At 42.3% G+C, this 27554-nt stretch overlaps 1 protein-coding gene across 1 annotated transcript in view; it reads right to left on the reverse strand.

Annotated features, from left to right (window-relative positions):
• Positions 1–316: 316 nt before the first annotated feature.
• The window catches only part of LOC144785048 (metalloproteinase inhibitor 4-like), a 106158-nt gene continuing 78920 nt past the window's right edge, over positions 317–27554 (reverse strand). The window contains exon 7 of the mRNA XM_078664166.1: positions 317–455. Coding sequence (XP_078520292.1) covers positions 317–455 — 139 coding nt within the window. The remainder of the gene's footprint in view (positions 456–27554) is intronic.

Below are 27554 nucleotides of genomic sequence, written 5' to 3' on the forward strand. Positions count from 1 at the left end.
AAAGTTGTGAAGAGGTTCATCTACACTAATATTTCATGGCAAATTATAATTATGTGATTGCTATTTCACATGCATCAACAAAGACCTGGTTGGGGGCCCATTACCAGATCTAGCTCAAGTTCAGACTTAGTGTGTATTGTATGTTCCTGGTTGGGGGCCCATGACCACATCTACTGGAGTTCGGATTAGAGTATATTGTATGTTACATTCCATTGCCTCAACATTTTGCAACCGAAGGGTAATAAATGGGCAGGTTATACTCTCCTAGGGTGGTGAACAGTGAAATTCCCCCCACCAGACACTACCCGACAATATGCTACTCAATATTCTTCCAAGAACACTTGCCATGCCCAACTGGGACACACATCTGTTTCTTGTCCTTGGCGCTGAATACTGGCTGAGGATCATTCCTGTGATCAAGAACACAATAGTTTTTTTCGGAATCTTTACTGTTCCTGTTTGATCAAAGTACATGAGCACAAGTCGTGATATTAGTTAGCCATTCCCTCTCAATAACTATTGCAGATTAACCTTAAAACACATTTATTATCCAACTAAAACATGTGCCCATTTTACAGGAAATATCCTTCTAAATCTTAGCAGTTAGGTTACACAGGGTCTTTGCCAAAATAATAAGCAGCTTATCAGCCATGTGCCCATTTTAAAGATACTTATTTAATAAGTAAATCTGCTATGCTCAACCTATAGTCTTTACCCCCATCCATGGCCTCTCACTCTTGTCCTGTCACCCCCTCTTGCCCCCTCCCTTCTTCCCTTCTCCCACTCCTCTTCCTCTCTTTATCCCCATAACCTGATCTTTATGCGCCTTCATCTCCCTTCCCTGCTCTCCCTCTCTTAACCTCCTCTCTCATACCCTGATCTATCGTCCCTCTCTCTATCCCCACTTCAAACTCCTCATACACTTCCTCCCCACCTTCACCTCCTCCTTGACCTCACACCACCACCTGGCCTCTAAGCCCACCTCACACCCATTCCCCAATATTCTTCCTCTTCCACGTGCTCCCCTCTCGCACTCTCTCTATGAAGTGCCCTCTCACACCCGGCCCCTCTCTTTGCCTTTCACCTTCTGCACCCTTCCTATCCACGCCTCACTTTCCTCTTCCCTCCACTCCCTCCTCTCTGTCCCTCTCTGCTCTTTTCCCTCCGTCCATGGTCCCCACTCCCTGTTTCCACTCCACTGAAACTCTTTAACTGTACTCAAATTGTATTGATTGTTGTGTTATTTGACTCCAGGTTCAGTCCCTTCTCTCTGTTTCCACTCCCACCCCCTCTCCCCCCCTTCTCTCACTACCCCTCTACTGGAGGATGAAACTAGATGATTAAAATAATAAAAGGTTTTTTAAGGACAGCATGTTTGTGGTAGGAGAAGTTACAATGCAATCTGAAGCTGCCTTTGTGGACTCAGTAAAAATTGTTTTTTTTCCCCAAGAAATGTCTTAAGTTGAATAGATGCATTAACATCAACTTGGGTTAGTTTTCCTTTGCTTTATGCAAATCTATGCAATTAACACCTGAACTTAAAGAGCCCTTATGGCAAAGTACCTGATATATCGCCATTTTTATGTCTTTTATAAACACTGTAATTAATGTTTGGTCTGACTAGACTAGACCTCAAACCTGTTTGCCAGATATTTTGCCACTGCTCTTTTAAAAAAAAATACACAAAAAGTGTGTATTGTCTGAGTAAAAAAGTCTCACTTTATGATAGTAGCTGTTTGGTGTATTTATTATGGGTGGTCAATGAATTCTGCTCCACCATTAGAGTTCAAGGAGTTTGATGCCCTCCGCATTAGGCTTTAACGTTAAGTTGGAGAGCAAGAATGTGTATATATTTGCGTAATTTGGAAGGCTTGCCCAATAAAAGCAACACATTCTGCATAGTAACCAAATTATTTATCTAAGGATGATCGAAATAAGTATGTAGATGCATTATAATATTTGTATTTTCAATTGGAGTGCCTCAAGGCTCCACACTCTCAAACACGCTTTTCAACCTTTTCATGGAACCACTCTATGAAATTCTTAACCGCTCTAACATTTAATACCTTATGTATGCCGATGACACTCAATTGTATTTGAGAATTTCCTTGCCAGATGACATAAACACTCTAAGCTATGCCCTGCAAAAAACTCAACAATGGTTAACTCATAATCCTTTTTTGCTAAATACTCTCAAGACAGAATTCCTCCTGATTGCCCCCCACAATCACACTGCACCCACTCAAGATTGGTTCAAACAATTTATAGCTCTCAACTGCATCCCTCATGTTGTTGACTCTGAAAGATCTTTAGGCATAACTCTGGACAAATACCTGAATATGCAAGATCACATCACTGCAACTACAAGAGGAGCCAATCATCAGCTCAACATATTAAGGAAAATCAAGCCATTCTTTCCTCCCGAGGACATTCAGTCTGCAGCTCACGCTTGAAGTATGGAATGGTGACCATAGTTGGATTACCTATTCCTAGATTGGCACCTCTAAGAGCCAATCTGAACTCTGCGGCCAGACTCATCACTGGCTCCAGAAATCATGACCACATCACACCAGACCTAATTCAATTAAACCATCTATCTATCGAAGCAAGGATCCGTTTCAAGATTGCCTGCCTGAAGCACAAAGTTATTATTTATTATTTATTTATAAAGCTTGTAAAGCGCACTGTCGCCTAGCAGGCATCCTGGCGCTGGAGCTCCATGAACATGACCGAAGAACAGCTGTAGAACAACACTAAAACCCTAGGGAACAGCCAGGTCTTCACAGATTTTCATCTAGTTGCATAATCTCCCAAGGTAGGCTGTTCCAAAGCTTTGCCGCAGCCACCCTGAAAGATCTTCCCCCTGCCCTGACTTTTTTTAAACTAGGGACACTCACTAGACGGGCTGACGAGGAGCGCAGCACCCTGGGGGGGAAGTACCAGGTAAATTTAGCCTGCAGCGATCTGGGTCCAAGCCTGTGAAGGGCCTTAAAAACAAGGCAGAGTGACTTAAATCGTATTCTCTGCCTGAGGGGAAGCCAGTGAAGTTCGGCCAAGGCCGCGAAGGCTGACGTTCTTCTAGGCCATCCCAGGGCCATTCTGGCCGCCGCTGACTGGACTCTTTGAAGCCTATCAAGCAGAGAACTGGGAGACTCGAGCAAAAGTGCGTTACAATAATCGAGTCTACTCAGGATAGTGCATCTGGCCACCAGAGCCCGAGCAGAGGAAGGAAGAAGTGGCATATTCTTACGAAGGGACCTAATCAGGGCAAAGCAGGAGGTTACAGTTTTTGCAACCTGGGCCTCCATAGTCAACTTGTTGTCCAGCATAACCTCTAGGTTACACACTGTTTCAACAGGAGAAACCTTAGTGGCTATTTCAGGGGGCCAGAGATTAACCGGAAAAGGGTGTGGAATCTTGCTTCCTGCATAGAGGAGCAGTTCAGTTTTGCCAGCGTTAAATTGCAGGGGATTAACCTGCCGCCAGCCAGCAACATCCCGAAAACACTCATGGAAGGTCTCAACCGACATTGAATCCTCCCCCTCAACGGAGAGGATCAGTTGAGTGTCATCTGCATAATTAATCGTATTAATCTTATAAGAATTAATCAGGGAGGCCAGAGGTTTTAAATAAATATTAAACAAGATAGAGCTGATTGCCGAGCCTTGAGGAACCCCGTGTGTTACTGGGGAGAACGCAGATTGAAAAGGGGGGAGGGCCGCAGCCTGCTGTCTGTCCTCAAGAAAGGAGCTAAACAAACGCAGGGCACAGCCCCTCACCCCAGCCTCCTGCAATCTACGCAAGAGGATCTCATGGTTTATCGTATCAAATGCGGCAGACAGGTCGAGTAAGATCAAAGCGGTTGTCTGACCCCTGTCTGTACGCATTAGAAGCTCATCCATAGCCAAAACCAGGGCCGTCTCTGTCCCGTGTGCATGGCGGAAGCCAAATTGGAATTCCTCCACTACAACACTCCCGCTTACCTGGCAAAAAAACTTGAACTATCAGGTTCGAATTGGACCCTAAAAAGCTCTAACATCTTACTTTTGAAACCTCCCGAATTCAAAACGAAAAGAACCTACAATGGTGCATTCTCTGGTATTGCACCAAGAATATGGAACATTCTTCCTCCTGAGATCAAATCAAACCCCTCTACCACCTCATTCAAAAAACAAGTGAAATGGTTACTCCTGAATGACCATCTACAGCAATAGTTCTGAAGCCATCCTAACTAACTTTTATTTCCTGTTGACACCCTTTGATACCTCTGTTCAAAAGTTGTAATTGTGTCTCTCCATGTACCCTATAAGATTTGTTCTTCTTCTGGTTCTTTACAGGTCCCACAGGATGGGTTGCTACTTCTCTTCAACATTTTAATGTTGTCTTTCCATTTGCTCCATTAGACTGGTTGCTTTTGAGGTACCTCACATGTCCCACAAGAAAGGTTGTTGCTTGTGCTATCTTAAGGTCCTTTATTGTGTTGTAGTCATGCTTTTACCTCCTTTCGCTTCTGCTACTTTGTACAGCGCTCTGATACCCGTGCAGGTCATATTTGCGCTTTATAAAACTTAAAAAAATAATAATAATAAGTATGATGCTAGTATTCAATTAAATCTCTTGATTTTTGGAGGGGGTCAGGGTTACGGCACCCGCACAGAGAACCAATGGAAAAATAATTATGTATTTAGATGACACTTCAATTAAGAGCTGTTCATTTTCATGAGACTTTTTTGCTTTTATTCAGCAACATCACATTTCCAGTATTGTTTCTCATTGTGAAGACTAGAGAGGCAAGTAACCAGCAACTTTGTGTGCCAACTGAAGATTTGGTTATTTGCCATATAACGTCTATCCATTTGTGCTGCTCCCAAATAATGGTAGATTGAGTTAGATGCACTAGTACAAATAATCCCTTCTGTCTAAAATGTGCCCCATCCTGATAATACAAGTGTTTCTTGTGAAGTCAGAAAACGTCCAAGCAAAGAGTGTGTATGTCTTACAGAGACCATTCTGTGTTTGCTAAAACTAATTGTGACCATTTAGAATTCAACAAGACCAACACCATTTTAGCAGAAATATTGATTTCATGATTTGATAGGCTTGCATGAAAAGTCTTTGTTGCCGACCTGTGGTTATGAGTAAAACCCATCCCACAACCCAAAACATGTCCCAAACCATGTGCAGATCTAACCCACCAACATACTCTACCATCCACTCTCCGCTGCTCAAAGAGGAAGTCATCCTCCTATTGAGTGGCAATCATTCAGTCAGATGGAGTACCAATTATCAGACCATAATACAAACATCAACCACTTTCTCAACCACAATTAATCAGCCTCCAGCAAAAAGAACACATTAGTAGAAAATTGCATCTATATTGGATTACAAAGAAGGAGAGTTGTGTCAAATAGCAGGACTTTGTATTTGAGTGTACCTGAACATGTCCCTCTTCACTGCTTTTTACTACGCATCCACAGACAGACTTATGTTCGCGTCAGTAATCACATTAGTAAGCAGAGGAACCGGGTCTGGTTTTGAATATAGTAAACAAAGTAATCTTAATCCATAAGACCTTTAATGACAACATTATAGCCTTCATTCTACTTCTGTTCTTCGCCAAAGATCTCATCTCGCTTAAGGATCTATTTTCACTTCTGAAGCACAGCCTTTACCTGAACTGGTAAGGTAGCAAATGTTGTCTTAAATAAAATATTACATATAGTTTAGCGTGTTCCTGAAGATAAACCATCTCCTCAAATTTATCAATAGATATATGAGCAGATATTGGTGCCACTAAGAATCAACATTTGTGTAGCTAATGTATACAATTTCAAGGAAGTAAATTGTACCCAGAGTAAGAGAGGAGCCATGATTTAAGACGAGGCTTAAGATGGATTCTATAGAGGTGAACAGGTTACTGATGAGCCAGCAGTACTTGCTAAGTCAGGTAACAATGTGAAGCTTATTCAACGGATTAATAAAAGACACTTAAATATTATGTCCTCTGTATTTCCATTAGCCATTTTAGCTGGTGCACTGTTCTTCCTTGTCTTCCCACATTGAGCCCATATTAGGTTGTACACAGTGCCCAGGATCTGGTTGTCAATGGGTTCTGTATACATCGTCTCAGCACTGTTGGCACCTGTGTTTGATGTTAGACTATCTGTAGTAGTACCTGTATAAGCTGTGTATTTCAAAGGAGCAAAGGTATTTTCAGATAGATTACATGATGACAAATCCGGCAGACGTATCAAAGACGAGGAGTTAGTGCTTATGTCAACCTCAATTCATCCTCTGTTTCAATTTCATATCAGATAGTGAAAGCACAGGTCTTCACTGGCTATAATAAATATATCAGATTGAAAACTAGCAGGATCTAATAAAACAGGTGCTATCTGAGATGCATGTGAAGCTACAGATATGGAGGACTACACCCAATGGTTAGTAGCTGATATCTCCCTAGATAAAAAACCCAAGCATTGGATCTACTTGGAATGTATGGAGAAAGTGGAAACTGCCTTAAAACTTAAATGATCATTTTTCTAAGTGCTATGTTCTGCCCAGGCACTGGAGTTCCTTTTAGAGTGACAAAGTGTTGATGGTGTCAGAAGTATTTGAAGTGATAGCTGTAGCCACAGAGTTTTGTTTAGTTATCACATTAGGAAAAACGCTGAACTGTTTAGTAAGAAATGTCGCCTTATGAGTGCCAGCAAGATATATAGTGCTAAGCCCAATAATTCCTTTGTTCTTAGTCTTAGATTGATTTTATGACCCTGAACAAAGTAATGGAGGGTTCTGCGTATTCAGCTGCAGGAGTGGATGATGCAAGCTTGCTCCCCCACCCAAGGTGAAAGAGCGTCCACAGAAACAGTTTGCAGGACAGCTCACCATGGAGTCCATAGTGGAATACGTTTCCATAGGAGCCATCTGCCTGAGAGTGGTTAATGTGTCAGCCGCACCCATATTTTGCCTCAGTACTCATTCTGTCATCTGCAGACTCAAATGCAAAACCAAAAGCAGAAGTTTTTACTAGGGGTAAACAAAAATACTAAGTACCTCGTGAGCCCAGGGTGTCTACCACAACTGTGTTGGAAACTAAGGGTGGGCGTAGTTCGCGAAGTAGCGCTACGCGAAGTGCACTTCGCAGTACGCAAACTTCACGTAGCACTACGCGAGCTGCGTAGTAGCATGTTCGCACTGTGCAAGATGCGTTTTCAATGATTGCACAGTGCGGACAAGCATCCGGCAATGTGCAATCATTAAAAACGGCATCTTGCACAGTGCGAGCTGTAGTTTTCAGCTGCTCGAGTAGATTTTTACTCGAGCGGCAGCTTTCTCAACACGAACTGGTAGTTTCTCATTGCGAGCGGTCCTGAGCATGCGCAACCACTCGCAATGAGAAACCTGACCTCCCCGCGTTTAGAATCTCCCCGAGATGTCATTTTGCTTGCACGCGGTCGCGAACATGACGTTGAGGACCGCGAACAAGCAAAAAATGACCGCTGCACTACGCTACGCTGCACTACGCGTGTTCGCATGTGCTACGTGCAGCTCGCGTAGTGTGAAGTTGCGCAAACTTCGCGAGCGTAGTATAGTGCTTCGCCCAGGGTTATTGGAAACAACCTCCTGTGCAGGGAGATCAGAGAGTGAAATTTCATAAAATGCACCAGTAATGGCGGCTGCAGATGTGCCTTATTGTGTATCAATGTGGTCTCTTTTTTGAAGAAACTCCATGATAGCACATTGTTTAGCCTATGAACAGGGGCTTCTTCCACATGATGAAGTTCCAATAAGAATGCTATTTCCTGAGCTCCGGAAGAGCTTCTGAGGAAAACTGTAAGAGAGAGAGCTAGGATAAGGATACAGAACCCTACACCAATATGATAACTACTTCCATTGCAGTTCAGTAAGATCTAGATAGGGCAACAGCTGACACACCAGTCAGGCTGAAGAGATAGTCATGCAGCCAGATGATCCAGGTATCTGTAATGTGAAGCTCAACCACCAGCCAGGTGATGTCTGCTGTAGTGGATAGAATGACTAGCACCTGCAACAGCAAGTACTCCCAAGAGTTATCCACAGAGAAGTGAAGCAGCAGCCTCCCTCCAGAGCAAACACAAGGCAAGGAAGTGGAATGCTGAGCAGGAAACCAGATGTATCTTTAGATCCAGAAATAGTGCCAGCGCGACACTAGCCTGCACTTGTAGATGTGGGATAATGGTAAAAAGCCCACCCCATTTATGAGGCAAGGTCCATGGGTCAAGAAGTGTTTGGTTATCAATTGGCAGAGATACATATTAGGGCAAACTAGGAGCCCCTATGACCAAGATCAGCAGCCATCCTCCCCTTGCTAGGACAGGATTTGTTCTCATCACTCTGCAGAGGAACAGCTGCCACTGCTTCCTGTCTCAAGCTAGACAGATCACTGACTTGTTGTAAATGAATCTAGGACCATAGTGTAATTTTCCAGATTCATGCCCTTATATAGGTATAAATTGCCCGATCCTTACATAGGCATAGAAATCATTACCATATTTAGACTGAGCCTATGCAGCCCAAATACGGCATGGCTACTTCCACTAAGTTCCGAGATTCAACAATGATTTCTCAGAAAAACCCGCCTTCAGCAGCTAGGGACTTCCCCTCGCCTGAATACTAATTTATTAAGGAAATCATAAAGTTTTCAAAGAACTGAGTCTTTGAGTGACGTTATTAAGTCCAATCATATGTCAAACTCAGCACCTTCAAAGTATAAATATGCCTACATTTGCCCAGAAAAATACACAGTAGTTTGGAGCAGATTGACTAACTACTTGCCCGATGCCCTGCAGCAGCAAGTGCCGAAGGAAGCCGACCCTCCAGCTGACGCACTGAGAGACGCTGTCTTTTCTCCTGCCGAGAAATACAGCTCCAGTATTTCCAGGCTACCCTTACGGGTTGCTGGGAAATCAAGTCTTGAGAGAGATACAAGACCTCCTTCATTCTAAAACCAAAGGTACGGAGCTGATTAGACCCTTAGAGAATTCTTGGATAGATCCTTGGCAGAGAAATACTAAACCTAAGCTACTCCTCACTTACTTCTTCCCTCGTACTAGACTTAGGTTAGGTACAGCGGGGTAGGCGTATTTTAGAAGCACCAGTTGAGTACTTTTAGTCATTATTTTATCACTGTATGTATTTTATATGTTATAAGGCAATTTATGTCTTAGAAACCATACCATGCTTTTACAGTACTACTTTATTATACTTTTCGTATTATATACCTTGTACTTTATAACCAGTATTACGATTGTAGCAGTACATTTCTTATGCTTGAGAAAGAAGACTGTTCAATAAATACTTTTTATTGAAAACGCCTGTCTCTCTATTTTCTCAGCACCTCTGGTGAAACGAAGCATGCACGATTGACTGAGTAAAATAGTTATCTATTGTTTCCGCGACTCTAGAGATTGATTTCTTATTCTTGGGAAACAAAGTTGTCATCTTTATGTGGTTGTCAGAAACTAATCCCTTCTTGTGAATTCGAGAAAGTTTCTAGTGACCTCTGAGCTAGCTGGCACTCACAATTAAGTTTATTATATACGATAGAGACCTAGTCGACTTCAGTCCTACGTCTAAACTATAGTATATGTTATTCTAATGCGCAGAGCCTATTGGGAATATAGGAACTACACTACATGGTACCCAACGTTTGGTAAGGCGATAATTTAACGCTAGATACTAGACTAACTCAGTCGTGCTTTTCACACAGACCCCTTTTTTCCCGTAAAATACTCCAATAGACGTCTGGAGTGGGTAAAAGGTTGATATCCGCCAAAACTGAGTAGGACGAAAATCCTATGTATTAGTTTTTGGCTTGTTCAACGTTGAAGGATACAGTGTTCCAAAATATTGTGCACCTAATCTTTGTTTCCTTGAAACCTATTCTGTGAACTCTTCAGTCGATTAAATATTGCTTTCTGACAAAGAATTAACTGCAGCTGCAGCTCAAGCAGTTTTAGATGACAGAAATAGACCGGATAATGACCCGGATGTTATAACCATCGCGGTAAATGTAAGAAAAAATATGACTTACAAACTCATAAATAATGGAGTATCATCGAGAGGTGGTAAAGTAATATTTGTTATAGAGGCACATGAATATCGGCAAACAGAAGTATTCTATATATGGATTCACTTCCCTCCAGCAGATGGAGGAACACACTAGTTCCACTACTACAAAGTAGAGGAACCTCCAGAGGAATATGTTCCTTACGAGGACATTGAAATTCCATTAACTTACCAAGAGCATCAGCTCTGGTTTAAAGGCGCCCTACAACGTCAAAATCACGTTACCAGGCTCGGTCCACTAGGTAGACCAGGAGCTACATGGCTGGTACTAGCCAGCTATACACTACATCCTGACAAAGAAAATATGACAGGTCGAGAACTGTTAGCCCGGCTGAAACAGTTAATTAAAATACATAGACAATTGGTACAATATGTCATGCGGACCTTAACAGTCCAACCTACTGTAAGGATTCCACAACACACCCCTCACCAGGGGAACACAAATAAAATCACACCAAGACTATACAATCAGTCATTGGAAAATTGCCTGCCAAAAAGGAACAAATTCCGTTTTGGTTAGCACAAAAAATTACTCAAATTGTGGCAGTATTCCCTGATAGTACACCTCATGAGAACCACAGAATTCTGACAATCTGTTTACCAATGGGGATAGCACCACATGTGGAGGACTGTGACACTTGGGGTACAGTCTTTGCTTCAATCTACACATAAACACATGGTTTACCGTCCATGGCGGTAATACCAGACGTTCTGAGACAGATTCAAAATAAATACGGTCCAGAACCGGCCTTAAATCTGGGTATGAAATGACTGAAAGATTTCAAACAGGTCTCAGCTATATTATTGGCTAACATTAAAGGTGAAGCAGCATTCGTGTCAATCCGCCAAAAATGAAAAGAAACAGACATAACAGACCAACCATATGAGCTTGCAAGAATTATTGAAAAATCATATGAAGAACTAGGAAGAGATAGTTTGGGTGGGAAACCAGTAAAACCTGAATTAACAGAAAATCCTGAAAAGGTGTTTATTAAAAATAATCTCACTACTCCTAAGAAGAAGTGGGAAAATACTAAACAAACACTTCCCAAAGAGAAACTTTCTCAATCCAGAGGAAGATCTCACAAACGGGGAGGTAGGTCTCCCCAACGGGAGCCCTCTGAAAAAAGGTATAACCTTAGAAATAGGGATACTCTAAGAAAACCTGATAGATATCAAGATACTGATACACGTTCCTCTCGTACCTTTCAGACTTCCTCGCAGAAATCCGAGAGGAGAGGACGATCAGAACAGAAAGAGGAACGCGTGAAGTCCAAAGAAGAACAGCACGTTCCAAAAAATAAGAAAACTCAATTCACCAAAAAGAAGGTAGCAAGCGTGAAGATCAGACATGCCGAGGATCTTGAGGACACAACTCAAGAACAGGGAGTGGGCTCAGACAATGCTAGACAGCGCAGCAGAAGTCACCATAGTTCGCAAGATCTTGAAGGATCATCTGGAGACAGTGGACTTGAATGAATCCATTCAAGTTGAAACTGCAGACACCAGGGTTATTGTACCCCACTCCGGGTGGAGGGGGACATTACTAGAAAAATAAGAGCACTCTTTTGGGAGAAGCTCTCTAAGGGCTATGACATTCTTCTAGCTGAACAAGACTGGCCACCTGAATTTGTCAGGGAGTGCCCACATGGTGAACCAAGGATATTTTCTCCACTGTAGCTGAACTTTCCCTCCCTGACCGTGTCACAGTCCAGCCCCAACCCTCACAGGCTCTCTGTGACTCCCTCAATTAATTTTTCATTGACGACAAAATCACTACCATTAAAAACAACATTCCTTCACCTTCCTCACCTAATGTTTGTGCCTTACCCCCCATGAATCCCTGCCGGTTGCACGAATTTCCCCCCATTTCTCAGTCTGAATTTATTTCCCTATTACACGTAGTTAGTACTGGATCTCCCAATGATTGTTGTCCCCCTCATATCTTGAAAGCCGCCTTCTTGGCCTGCCCAGGTCCCCCGTTAGATCTTCTTAACTATTCACTTGCCACAGGCTCTGTCCCTGATGCTTTCAAAAAAGCAGTTTTGGTGCCTATTCTTAAAAAACCAGGCCTGGACCCAGCTGTTCTAAGCAACTATCGGCCGATCTCCCTCCTCCCCTATCTGGGGAAGGTGCTGGAGACCTACGTCACCCGCTGCCTCAGCGCCTTCATAGAAAAATCTCACTTCCTTGATGATCAGCAGGCCGGTTTTAGACCGGCCCACTCAACGGAAGCCGTCATCGTGGCTGTGATGGATGCGCTGAGACAGGGGGCTGATAGGAACCTGGCCCAGGCCTTGGTTCTATTAGATCTGTCGGCTGCTTTCAACACGGTCAATCATGCTATCTTGCTCGACCGTGTCGAAAATGCGGGCATCCAGGGCCTGGCTTTAACCTGGATTGGTTCTTTTCTTCACCGGCGTTCCCAATCGGTTCAGTTGTCCACTTTCTTTGCCCCCCAATCCTCACTCTCCTGTGGTGTCCCCCAGGGTTCTGCTCTATCGCCCCTTTTGTTTAAACTTTATATGCAACCTCTCTTAGTCTCCCTCCAACACCCCTGTCACTATTTTTAATTATGCGGACGACCTACAGCTAATCTTTCCCATTGATCCCTCTCACTCCTCTCGTACTAACTTTCAATCCACCATGCTTACCATCTCTGAGTGGATGAATTTTAGTCAGCTGAAGCTCAATCCCAGCAAGACGGAGTTGGTTCTGACAGGAGGGCCCTCTAATCCTTGCAGCTCCAGCTTTAGGCCTCAAGCTCTTGGTCCCCCACCCTGCCCTGTCAATTCCGTGAGGAGCCTTGGTGTTATCATCTCCAGCGACCTATCGATGAGACCTCAAATCAATACTGTCACCTCGGCCTGCTTTTACCATCTACGCAGAATTTGTAAAATCCGCAGGTTCTTCTCCACTGAGGCTCTCGTACTTATGGCCCTCGTCACCTCCCGTATTGACTATGCCAACTCCTTGTATGTGGGGATCCCTGCCTACCATCTTCATCGGCTCCAGCTGGTACAAAACCAGGCGGCCAGATTGGTTTTCCAACAGCCAAAGCACCAACATGTCTCGCCCCTGTTGAAGAGATTGCATTGGCTCCCGGTCGCTTCCCGCTGCATTTTCAAAATGGGTTGTACTGTTTTTAAGACTCTTCTAGCTCTTGCTCCTACTTTCACCTCCCTCAGCCTCAAACGTCACATCCCTCTGAGGAACCTCCATTCTTCTGCTCTCAACCTTCTAATCATCCCCAGGTTTAAACGTAAAAAACATGGTGGCTCCTGTTTTTCTTTCCTTGCTCCTTTAACCTGGAATTCCCTTCCCTCTCTTATCCGACTCTGCCCCGATTACTTCACTTTCCGTAAACTTCTCAAAACCCATCTCTTTCAGCTAGCTTATGAGTAATCCCACTGTCTATACCCTACTGCCCTACTGCCTTGTATCTCTGCTTTGTCTGTGAGCACCATGAAACCAATTGGTGTCCGTGCGCGGTAACAAATTTCTTTAACATAACATAACAACATAACGTGAAGAGATAATTATGCCAGCCTTCTCAAATCACATTCCAATTCATAAAAAATACACATATGCCAGAAAATGAGCAGTAGCTCAGGCTCCAACATTATATAAAAAGCATGTAGGATGGGATGAGGACTCTCCTCACCATAAAATCCAGTTAAAAAATCAGCCCAATGCACAAAGGCAGTATACAGTTAAGCAAGAAGCTAAAAAACAGGTCAGGGAGATTTTAAATCAACTTGAATACCAAGGGGTGATTGAAACATGCACCTCGTCAATGAACAATCCTTTGTTTCCTGTCTCCAAACCAGACAATTCATATCGTCTAGTATTGGATTACAGACATTTAAACTCCTGTTGCAAAACTTTTGCAGTACAAAATGCAGCATTGATGAATAACATCGTGCGGAAAAAATATAAAACTACATTAGATATTTCGAATGGGTTTTCCTGTCAAAACATTGCACCTGAAAGCAGGCATTTGACCGCTTTCTCAATTATGGGGACACAGATACAATTTTGCCGTCTCCCCCAGGGATTCAAGAATAGTCCAGGGTTATTTTCAGCCACAGAGTTACTACAAATGTATGATGATGAGGCATTATCTTATGTCGATGACATCTATCTTACAGACGATGATTTGGACGTACACTTAAAAAGAGTGAACACCATAATACTTGGGTTCGCATCTGAAGTGTATAAATTCAATTTTAAGAAATCACAAATTGCCCACTTCAACGTCCTATTTCTAGGCTACGAGTTATCAAGTGAAGGCAAAAGCTTGGCAGCTAACTTTCTAGAGAAATGTGCGCTGCTCCAACCTCCAAAAACGCTGAAGAACAGTCAATTCTAGGTTTCCTGAATTTTGGAAGAACTTATGTTCTGAATTACGCAGAAAGGGTTAAACCTCTCTACGAATTAATCAAACCTGATTTCAAACCAACTAATTGGACTCAAAACCATACAGAAATTTTGCGTTCAGTGCAAACAGACATGTTAGCAAAAACACAGTTAGAAACACGCGACAATGTGCGCAACCTTGTGATCTGAATCATCCCAGGAAGATGCAGATTCACATACCTGACCTTTAATGGAGGTGAAAAGGTACCAATAGCATACAAATCTCATTTGTACACACAAGCTGAAATAAAATTCACTTCTACAGAAAAAATTCTGACAGCAGTTCAAACTGCAGTAGCAAAAGAGAGAGCACAGGGAAAACGATTAAAGATCGTTACCCCTGTACCTGCCTTAGAGGCAGTGACGAAAGCAAGCATTCCAAATGCGAAAGCTTTACATCCGAGATGGATACAATGGGTTAACTCTCTTTCTGCAACAGACGTTGAATACGTCTTTGACCCTATTTGAAGACACTAGAATTTTTACAATACGAACACTAATTTCCTCTGCCGACCGAGATTCTGCCTCTAGAACATTACGGATGTATAATATATACAGACGGATCAGCACAGCCCGCAATTGGGGGTTAACAAGCCTATAGTGCTGCATGCGCGATTGTTAGAGGTCGCTGGAGCGAAGCCAAATTTAGACCTATGGTCACTAAAACTCGATCACTCGGAGACTGTGCAGCTAAGCGAGCTGAACTACAGGCTTTCAAGATGGCGCTTGAAAATTCCGATCGCAAATTCCCCACACTAATAGTGTGCGATTTATAATACTGCATACAATCCTACAATGAGTATCTGCAGAACTGGGTTCAAAACGGTTTCAAATACACAAAAGTGGCACAATCAAGCATAAAATGCTTTAGGAACAAATGGTTCTTTTACAGAAAGAACTACAAAAGACTCACGTGATTCACACACTGAGTCATCAGCGTGATGGCATTCACATTGCTGGGAATTCATTGGCTGATGAAGCCGCGAAGGCAGCTGTGCAAACGGCTTCCGTAGCAGCAATCACTAGGTCAAAAACAAAAATAGACAGCGAAATAATGAAAGCTGTCACTGCTTCAGTCAAAGACAGTGGTAAGACACTCCCGAAAGGCGTTCCAGTAAAGTACTCATATATAACTGATGCGAATAATGTTCCTTTTGCTCAAATCCCTAGAGTGGGGATAGGGCAATTCCAAACATGGAACATAGGTTAGGACTAATCTTAGCAGCACATGAAGGACTGGCCTCTGCACACGCAGGAGTTTCCGCCACAGTATCATTATTAAAACAGAGATATTGGTGGCCACGCATGAAGAAACAAACTAGAAACTATGTTCTAGAATGTGAAATCTGCCAAAAAATGAAAGTTTCTACAGTAAAACGTCCTGCACAGAAGCCCCTTCTGATTTCAGATAAACCGCTAGCGTGCATCTACCTGGACCACTGTGCTCCCTTAACAAGGGATGGCAACTATAAATATATCATGGTCGCAGTGGATTCCTGCACAAGATTTATTTGGATGTGGCCCCAGTGCTCGGCTGATGCCAGAACTGTTATAAAGGATTTGCGAGTTGGCACATACGCATTCGCCACGCTACATTCTGACCAGGGCCCTGCGTTTAGCACTCGAGCTTACAAAGAGGCCATGGCTAGCTTGGGCGTTGCATTGCGGTATTCTATTCCCTTCCATCCTGATGGTAATGCGGTAGTGGAAAGAAAAAAACGTGACATAAAGCAATCCATAACAGCTAAGGTATTAGGTTTGGGTGATGGGTGGGTCAAACATCTAATAAGTGTCCAACGTAGTCTTAACAATCTGCCAAGAAATTCTCTGGGTGGAATCACTCCATATAAATTACTATTTGGTACTAGAATGATAATCGAAGGCCTCGATTGTCAAACTTCAGTGGTGGAACAAGAACCCTTTGATGTCAAAGATCGTTTGGCTGTTTTACAGGACTTAAATGAAACAAGAAGAAGTCTGAGTAACATGATACAGAAGCCAACAACCACTGAAGAACATCCACCTGTCCCAGCAAGACCTGTCTGGATTCCAAAGATTGGGGATCTAGTCAGGGAAAAGATCATTGTAAAGAAGGAATTTGGGCCTTCTTACAGAAAAGCAGTACCTGTTTTGGCAATCCAAGGAACAAGACCAGTAGTACTATCATCCCTTGCTGATAAAAGGGAGAACAGAGTTGTGTCCATCGACCTGGTCAAACCACAACATGTGGCCAATAATAAGTAGTATGCCCAGTGGACTCCCAAGATGTAGCAGAAGACCAAATCTTGCTACTATCCAAGAGGTTCAAACTGAAAGACTTATCACCTTTGATAACCCTGCAGTAAGAAAAGAAGGACTATGTAACAAAGCCATGGAACTCGTGCCTCTTGAGACCCAAATAACAGTTTGTCAAGAAACACCTGTCTACAATGATGTAGCCTCTGACTACACCAAAATGACAAAGGAAGAAGCAACTCCAAAGATTAATAACAATCCTGATGCAATTCCAACATTGACAGAACTGCCTCTGGCTATTTTATCAACTTTGATACATTTTCTGAGGACCCCAGAGAACCTGAAGATAGGCCAGCCAATAAAACTTTCAAAGAAAAAATAGCAGAACTCTTTCATCAACTTGAAAAAACATATCTGGTTTCACCATGGATTGAATTTTGGATTGTATTAGGTGTACTTTTCCTCCTGCTCTGGCTCATTCTGGTTTTAAGCTTGGGAAAAATGATAGATGGAACATACAGTACAATGGACACAGCAAGTCAGAAAATCAACTTGGTCCTGAAACCTCACAAATAACCCTTTGTGAAAAAAGAGACCTCTAATCAGTGCACATTACAGCCGTTCCTATACCTGGTGGTATAGCATGGGACAGAACTGATTATGACATCTATGGCCTGGTGGAGCTGCTGAAGATTCCACACCAGTTCAAGGTTTCTTTGAGTGACTTTGTATCACCCAGCTCATTTTCAGATGATTGGGACTTTGAGACTAATAATAATATGATGTCAGATTTAGAAATGTCTGCAAAATTTACAGAACATGAATACTTAGAAGGTTCATCAGATTATGAACAAATGTATTGTTTTAAACACTATGGTCACCATTATTTGCATAAATCTGCAAGCCTCGGAATGTTTTTACATTTAATCAATGAGAACATTGTCCAACGCCGCCAAAGGGCAGCTCAAAAACATTTTATGAAAATGTTCCGTACTTCTCAGGGTTTAATGTTACAAATCCAGAAACGTTTTATTTAAAAAATATAAATAAGACAAGAATGAAAACGATGTTGACCAATACTAAACAAATTTATTCTGCACAATTTTATGCTCAGCTGGCTACATTAGGTTTCGACTTTTGGAAAGACAACATTGAGACAAAAACTGTCTGGGTCACGAAAGACTGGCAGGTGCAAGGTTTAGAAGCCCTGTTCAGAGCCTGCATTATACCAGAACAAATAATGTTTTTAAATGACACTGTTCAACAAACTTCTTGTCTTGGCCTGGCTAAGATAAAAGATTTAAATAAACCGTCTATACCTAAACCCACATCTGAGAGTAATGATAATACAGAAAAGGAGGTAGGCGTACCATATATTTTAAAACACAACAGAACTAATCCTGATTGGAGAAAGTGGTTAATCTGGCCCACAGACACTAATAACTTTCATGATAGATTCCTGAACAAAACACAGGGGTTCAAAATGAACAGGCCAGATCAAACATATTCCCAGAGACAACATCCAGGGATAGTACCAACATACAGTGTAGGAAAACTATGCCTTGAGTGGCTACAGACATCCACACTTCCAGAAATCAAACAACACTTATCTTTACTTAAAGAAGGCAATGATTTGCGAGATTTCTTAATGGGGCCTCACAAACCACGTCAAAAATATTTAATATACGCCGGTATATCCGCTGCGTACAACGAAGCTTGGAAAATAACGCAAATGGAAACTGCAGAAGGAATACGAGAAATTGATACTATTAATTTAGAGAAAGCTCTCTCTGTAGTGGACAATGGGTTAACGACTCTGTCCTTCAGAATATATTCGTTGGACAGCATTGTATCTTCTACAATTGACATTATGGAGCAGGACTTGCTAATGTTACAACATGGTCAGTCTCAATTACGTTCTATAATGCAGTTAGGCTGGACATTGCAGGCTATGTGCCATGGTGTCTAATCAACACAACGTCATTGTTTGCTGTATTTAACCTTACAGATAAACAAATCTCTTTGGCACAAAGAGGAGCAGACTATACGGTGCTGAGCATTGAAAAACTGGAAAGATTACCATTGACAGTTTCCGAGAAGCCTGTCATTGAATGGATAATACATGGCACCATTACGATACCAGTGACGATTTTCCAATTTCAGTATTGTTTACAGCATATACCAGCGGGCCTGTATGAAAGGTTGGGTAAAGAATACATTACGTCGACCTGGACTTTACCATACACACACAAATGTTGGAGTGGGGGAAAAGAGGTATTCCTTAGTGGTAAAAATTGTAAGAACTCACTAAGTGGTACACTTTTGTGCCAAGGTATTAATTTACACGGACCCTGCGAAGGATCCGCAAATAACCTCTCTTGCCGCCTGCACGGTACACCCTCCACAGAAATAGAACCAATTTTCAGGCAGCTATCCAATGGCAGCTACGTTATGCTCAATGACCACAGCTGTTGTGGCATGTTGCCAGGAAAAACTTATCTTGTTAGTGTGTCATCCAGGGTCACTTGTTGTATGCAAGTATTGCATCCAAAGAGCAAGACAGACATGGAGACGGAGTTATGGCCTTCACTGAATATCTCTTCTATACAAATTGATACTTTAAGCAGAATGAAAGTCATTCATTTGCAAAAAACTGTGCCACTGACCTCGTCTAAAGAAACGTATGATCTGCAAGTTGCAAGGACTTCTGCAGAGATACATGCATTATTATCAACAAACTTCCCAGTACATTTTGCAGATTTGTTAAGGCAAATCTTAAATATGTCTGATACCAGTGGCATTGCACATGTATTTAAGACGATTTTTTCGGGACTGTTAACACCATTTGAACTAGTCCTCTGCATTTTTCCAAATTTCGTACACTCTGTGTTCGGCAGTCTGCCTCTCATTTTGGGACTCATAGCAGGAATTCTATTTTTATTCCTTCTGCACCGATATGGCAAGTCCGGTCACCAGCGATACCCAGAATACTATGGAACAATGCCTCCTTGCCATGAGGTATCGTGAGAGAATTACACAGATTCTTGGCTTGGCTCGTTTAAGAGACCTGAACACAACTTCGTTTCTATCGTTCAGACCAATCTGGCAAGATTGCATCTTACCTGTTCTACGATGCCTGCTTTGCGGAGAGGAATGCATGTTGGACATTTGTCTTACACTTCCATCAGTCCTGCCATCGGATGTCACGCCTTGCTAGGTCCGGTAACGACTCATGCATCGTGTTGTTCCCAACGGCTACCAATCCTGATGACGGCATTCATTGAGGTCTCACCAGTAAGTCTAACTGAGGGTGAGATACGAGGATCAATAGGCACACAGGTACCATCTGATATGAACATTGCTAACGCCGCACTTGGCGCTGACGGCAATACTTATCATCTGTGCACATTTGATCTACTTGATGAAATAGTTCCACTTTCACCAACTGTGGTAGATGATTTCTTTGCCAGCCTAGACGATCTGATGTTTTCTCCTGACACCGAGAATAACTCTTGATTCTTGCACACAGCGTACCCTGAACTCTGAAATTCGGCCTTCCCGTTTTCAAAACAAAGACTTCTAACTTTGGAATTCTATTTTTTCCAAACAATTGCATTTTTTTCTCCCCCAAAACATTGAACTTTTGGCACAGACTAATCTGCTTACAGTAGAACTATTCTTAGAGAACAAGAAATTCTTGTTGAACACTTCCTAGAGGAAATATTTGGCCTTGTCCTCAATACTATAAATATTGATATGCTATGTTATGGTATGAAATGGTCTCGACTTTTTTTCTATATTTAAGAGGCCTTTTCATAAATGTAATTACATGATTCATTCAGTTTGCATTTCAGATATCATACCTTAAGCTTAGAATGACATAATTTTCCTTAAATGCGTACAGTAGAAATGCTCGTCTTTCTGTGTACAACAATTTCAAGTGCATTTTAAGTATTTTGGGGAGGGATTGTAAACACATGCCTCAGATATGTTCAGTGCTTATACATTTAGTTTATTGAACTGAATATCGTGGAGTGGGTGTTGTGAATGAATCTAGGACCATAGTGTAATTTTCCAGATTCATGCCCTTATATAGGTATAAATTACCCAATCCTTATATAGGCATAGAAATCATTACCATATTTAGACTGAGCCTATGCAGCCCATATACGGCATGGCTACTCCACTATGTTCCGAGAATCAACAACGATTACTTAGAAAAACCCGCCTTCAGCAGCTAGGGACTTCCCCTCGCCTGAATACTAATTTATCTAGGAAATCATTGAGAACTGAGTATTTGAGTGACGTTATTAAGTCCAATCATACGTCAAACTTGGCACATTCAAAGTATAAATATGCCTACATTTGCCCAGACAAACACACAGTGGTTTGGAGCAGATCGACTAACTACTTGCCCGACGCCCTGCAGCAGCAAATGCCGAAGGAAGTCAACCCTCCAGCTGACGCACTGAGAGACGCTGTCTTTTCTCCTGCCAAGAAATCCAGCTCCAGTGTTTCCAGGCTACCCTTGCGGTTTGCTGGGAAATCGAGTCCTGAGAGAGAGATACAAGACCTCCTTCATTCTAAAACCAAGGTACCAAGCTGATTAGACCCGTAGAGAATTCTTGGATAGATCTTTGGCAGAGAAATACTAAACTTAAGCTACTCCTCACTTACTTCTTCCCTTGTACTAGACTTAGGTTAGGTACACCGGAGTAGGCGTATTTTAGAAGCACCAATTGAGTACTTTTAGTCATTATTTTTTTACTGTATTTATTTTATATGTTTTAAGGCAATTTATGGCTTAGAAACCATATCATGCTTTTACAGTACTACTTTATAATACTTTTCGTATTATATACCTTGTACTTTATAACCAGTATTACGATTGTAGCAGTACATTTCTTATGCTTGAGAAAGAAGACTGTTCAATAAATACATTTTATTGAAAACGCCCGTCTCTCTATTTTCTCAGCACCTCTGGTGAAACGAAGCATGCACGATTGACTGAGTACAATAGTTATCTATTGTTTCCGCGACTCTAGAGATTGATTTCTTATTCTTGGGAAACAAAGTTGTCATGTTTATGCGGTTGTCAGAAACTAATCCCTTCTTGTGAATTCAAGAAAGTTTCTAGTGACCTCTGAGCTAGCTGGCACTCACAATTAAGTTTAATATATACGATAGAGACCTAGTCGACCTCAGTCCTACGTCTAAGCTATAGTATATGTTATTCCAATGCGCAGAGCCTATTGGGAATATAGATACTACTCTACAGACTAGTGTGGCTTTTCAAGTACCTGCTGGTTTAACTATGGAGAAACTGTAAACTCTTCCATAACTTTAAAACCCTGAGTTTGGAAGAGCATGAAGAATTTGTTGGAAGAACTTGAAATGGGATTCATGCTGAAGGATTGGCCATGCATAGAAATGAAGGATGAAGAGAAAGACCTTGCCCTAAAAACTAATGATAAAGTTGTCTATGGTGAGACAATTTACTCCCTGGAGACTGTTTGAGGGTCCCCTATCTCAGGAACAGGTTCTCTGTTAACTCCGTAATTCTCTGGATTTGCAAGCCGCAACTATTGCCAGAGAATAATATCTGACAAATATCCTCAGTTTCTAAAATGATCAGCTTGGTGGTGGCGCCCAAAGACTTTGCTTATCTTATAGCCGAACAGATCCTAATAACATTTTGTCAGCCTGGGCCAGTTTCCTAGTTTCAATCAAACAAGGCAATGGTGTTAACTGTTCATCTCCTTTGCAGTGCTGACATTGTCGTGTTGTGACCCGACCTCTCCTGTCTGTCCACAGGTTGAGCTACCATCATGCTTCATGCCAGGTATTGCAGTTTGAAATCTGCTGTGCATTGTACCATGCATCAAACCTGCAATGGCAGCAATGTTTCTGCTACACCTGTAAGTACTTGCACCACACTTAAGTACCAGTCAGAATGCACGCTCTTGAGCCCCATCACTCAGGGTAGTATTTTAGTGTGTACTCTGGTGTGAAGATTTAGGGACAATTCTCAGTAACTGCATTTTATTTCCTTCAATTTCCTTCAGGCTCTAGTACACCAACATATGCATGCATGTAGAGTATTTTTAAAGCTTACTTTGAGTATATCTAAGCTGCTTTTCTTCTCAGTAGATTGCACAGGGTGTTTTGCGATTCCTTGCAGGTAATAGGGTCCCAATATTGTCCTGCATTGCTCATGTTATGTATTGTGCTAGGGAATGGCATGATTATTCCCTTTTGCAGACCCCTACCAGACCCACTGTCCACTTTCCCTGTTTTCCTACAAGCAGGCTAGTATTTAACCTCAAGTGGGGATCAATAGTTATCCAAACTTCCCAGGAGTCACCTTGCATCTCCAGGCAGGAACTTGGAAGCACTCGGTCTTTTGAAGGCCAAAAATGACCTTTAATAATAATATGCAATGGGGTATGTTAGCTGATTGCACTCCTGTACATTATGCCAACCGCCAGTTTCATGTAAGTGTGAATTCACTACTGATATCTTCCAGAATGAACTGTTTGCCACAGGGCCTGAGAGTGGAAATCAACAGAGAATAGGTCTGTACCTTGATAGATTTCAAAGAATACATACTGGAGATATGTATTCTTCTGGGAGGCAATCCAAGGTGTGTAGCCACAATAGAACAGATGCAAAGGCTGGAGGGCCAAGGGTTAGTGTTCTTTTGCAAACCCAGTAGTGTCAAGGTGGTATACCTTCTGGACCATCCCTAAAATGTTTGACCATGCCACACCCAGGGTAGAAAAGTATGCAGAATCATCAATCACAAATTGGTTCTGCGGAGTTCCCCTAAATGCCAGCCACAGCACAGGAGATTCAAGAGCAACACAAGCAGTGGCAATCAATGGAGGCCTTGAACCTGCCTCATTAACCTCATAATACCCGGGTCAGAATCCCAAGAAGACAGCCCTCAATGAATATCCAGCATCAGCAGAATCATTGATGGGGGAACCAGGCATAACAAGCTCTGGTGTGTATGGTAGCCCAAACTATTACAAGTTCAGCATCTCAGTATCTGCCTAAACAATACCTGGCAAATAGCAAAGGGATGGATTTACTCAGAGATGGTGGGCAAGGATCTTGAAGTACCTGGGAGATGCAGCCATAAGGGCACTTACTGCACCTTGCATGCCAAAGACACATGCACTGGCCTGGCCACAATGTACAAACAATTTGAGAGCACGAGCTCCCGGTGAACATCCAACTGTCCCATACCCTGCAAACTTTCAGAAAGGAACTCAATACCTGGGTCGTCGACTAATCCGGAACTGCACCCCCCCCCCCCCCAGAGCCTTGAGACCCTCACGGGTGAGTAGCGTGCTTTATAAACCCCTGATTGATTGATTGATTGATTGATTGATTGGTTGAGAGAAAAGTAGCAGGGAGTCACTTAATGCTCTACTACAGGACAAGTCACCTGAGTTGGGGACGTAAGCTGTATTAGTATGTTGCCCAAGAAGAGGGAATCCTGAAGTGGACCTAAGTAAGACAGACATAACAGGCAGCGACTGGGCACTACATGTGATGAAGGGATGCTTTGGGGAGCCCCTGAAGAAGAATAGTTGCCTCTCTCTAATTACAGCTGGATAAGTAGAATACAAGACTATGAGTGTCAAACACCAAATGCCAATAGGAGAAAAGTGGACTACCAACTCATAATACAGCTCTGAACTTTTCGACATACTACTCAGGCGAGGCACATACAAATGTTTTAATAAATGGGAGCACCCAAGATTTCAAAACCACCATGCTTTCATAGAAAAGACTCACAGGCAAGAAAGTGGATAAAGAGAATGGTGAAAGTGATAGCTGCACACATCACTGTGAAGCAACAGCACCTGGTGAGTCCTGATGTCACCTCACACAGAAACATTGTAGAACGTGGAGAACAGTACTGCTTACCCACATTGAGCAGCAGATTACATGACAACACAAAAATATTTTTTTATGGTCTTCAACCTTTTGTGTAGCAAGAGCTACTTAAGTGTAATATGAAATCATCCCAAACTACTGATATTATTAGAGCTGTAATGCTAACCACATCAGACTAGATTACATTAGTGGCCACCATATGTAAGATCACTAGCAATGACCACCTCAGTTCTTCAAGCACGGTTGCCAGGAGTAATGTTAAAAGTGGATTGGTCAATGTGGAATACATAACTACTACAACTGCAAAACCCCTGGAAAGAAAGTAAAAATGTTAATAATAAGTCTTTCAAACGCTGCATTATGTATTACACAAATGTCACCATAAAGTATTTTTGGGAAATTCAGCAACTTTTCTCCTAACATTATACATTCTGAAAATGCCTCATCTCGAATACATGCTTTTCAATTTGTTTTATATATATTAATTCAACCAAGCAAAAGCTTATAATTTATTAGGCTGGGCTGCACATAGGAGAGCTACTTATAGGTAGCAGGAGAACTACCAGTAACTCACAAGCTACTTGTTGGAGAAGCTTCCCACATGAGCAAAGAAAAGGCAGGACCAGTCTATTTCAATTACATTGAAGTGCACCCTTTACACCAGAAAGTGTACCTTTGGTAAAAGGCAGAGAAGAATTTGGATTAGTGGAGAAAGTCACCTTTCCAAAGAACAGTTAGACAGCATTATTGGTGGTGTGTGCACAGTGATCTAGAGCACAATGTCTGTGACAGATAGTTTCTGCAAGTGGGATTGCTTTATGGAAGCACCAGGTTTTTGTTTACTACTTTGAAACACACGGGTGCAGCAACACCTGGTCACAGTGGGCTATAGGCTTCATTTCACGGTCACAGTGCCTGTTGCTAACCTCATGAAGCCTCCTATCATACAGTTGAATTGCCAAGTAGAACATTACTTTCTCAACTGTATCTGGGAATCACAGTGTTTGAGACAACAGCTACAGCTTAGGAGTTCCTGAAATTCAATTCAGCAAATTGCACTTTGGTGAATCCCTAATGTCAGAAAGTGAAGATGAAATTTGGCTTCCCAGGCTGTACAGAGGGCAGTCATACACTCAATCTGTGAACGGTACATTGGAGATGCATGCAGGGTCAAGTATGATGTCTAAAGGAAAAACAATACACCAGAGTAGTCAAGGTGTCTTGAAGCTCTTGATCATCTGAATGAAGCACAAATCACCCAGGAGACACTCAGCCCACGGACCATTTGTGAATTGCACGGTTTACCCCCCAAAAAATGAGGACAAATTCTGCAACAGTGATAACAACTTTAACATCAGAGTAATCCTTGTCGAACACACTCCCTGGATGGGCCATCTAAACAATTTCCATATCTGTATGTTGGCAGTAACCTCAGGGCTAAAGAAAAACTACCTGAAATTCAATCGAGAGAAAACGGAGGTGCAATGGCGTACCAACAACAGGATTATCAGCCCTTTTCTTCTGGATTGCTGGCCTGCATCTTCCACTGATGCCCCTAGTCCATCTAAAGCAGGTTGGAACCGTGGTTTCATGTTGGATACAAATCTGTCAACTCTCTAAACATATTAATCAGCATTCTGATACCTGTTCTTCTTGTTTTGGGTGCTGCAAGTATTTATTTATTTATAAAGTTTTATATAGCGCGATCAAGATCCCGAAGGATATCAGAGCACTCTACAAAAATTATGGAAGGAAGGACATAAACACAATGACAACATCGAATAAGAATACAAAAAAAGAAAAAAAGAATTAATCACATAATTTCAAGGCAAATAAGACAGGATGAGTAATACAATAAACAGGTATATAGCAGGCTACGCAGGAAGGCACACTATACAGTAAGGAAGAACAGCATCAAATGTTTGTATAATGAATGTAGGATCACTAGCTTCGAGCAGGAGAAACATAGCCCAAGTATGGTTAAAATGTATTCATTAGAGCTCTTTTGAAATTAAATGAAAAGAAATTTTATTAAGCGTGACTGCTGCCCTGAGGCGTCCAAGCACTAAGAACCAGATTAGTGCCTCTCATTGAGGTCAGTCCAAGAGTTAGTCTGCTTTGTTAAATAGAAATGTCTTGTGCTGTTTGCGGAAGGTCGTCAAGTTAGGATTGGATCTTAAATAAAGAGGGAGTGAGTTCCATAACCTGGCTGCGTTGTAAGAAAAGGACCGACCCCCAGCTCTAGATCTTCTAATCCGGGGGACTGTCTCCAGGAACGCATGGGCAGAGCGGAGCTGTTTGTTCGGGTGGTAGGGAGTGGTCAGAGGGTGACTAATTTCTGGGCCAGCTTTCCAGTATGCTTGATGGGAGATGCACATGGACTTGAATTTAATTCTCTCCCTGACGGGGAGCCAGTGTAAGGTTCTTAAGTCAGGCTCCAACGGGGTTCTGCGTGGGAGCCCAAGCAAAATCCGAGCCGCACAGTTCTGCACCCGTTGAAGTCTTTGCAGGCAATAATCAGGCGCCCCTAAATAAAGGGCGTTACTGAAATCGAGACGGGATTGAATTAGTCCCTGTGTAACAGCCTACTTACCTTCGAAAGGTAGAAGTGGGAACATTTTCTTCATCATCCTGATGAGTCCAAAACAGGTCGCTGAGAGTTTAATTACTTGGGTATTAAAGGCCTGAGTTTTATCCAACCACACTAGACTTTTGATGTTATCTCTAGGCATAGGAGGCGCACCCATGCTGATGGGCCATGGAAGGATCGTAGTGGGCGAGGCTGGTGAACCAAGGAGCATAAGCTCGGTTTTATTCCCATTCAGCTGGAGGTGCGACGCCGTCATCCAGCTCTTCACCTGTTCTAGACAGGTTGTTAGACT

This window comes from Lissotriton helveticus, chromosome 10, assembly GCF_964261635.1.
Source record: "Lissotriton helveticus chromosome 10, aLisHel1.1, whole genome shotgun sequence".
NCBI classification, from domain to species: domain Eukaryota; kingdom Metazoa; phylum Chordata; class Amphibia; order Caudata; family Salamandridae; genus Lissotriton; species Lissotriton helveticus.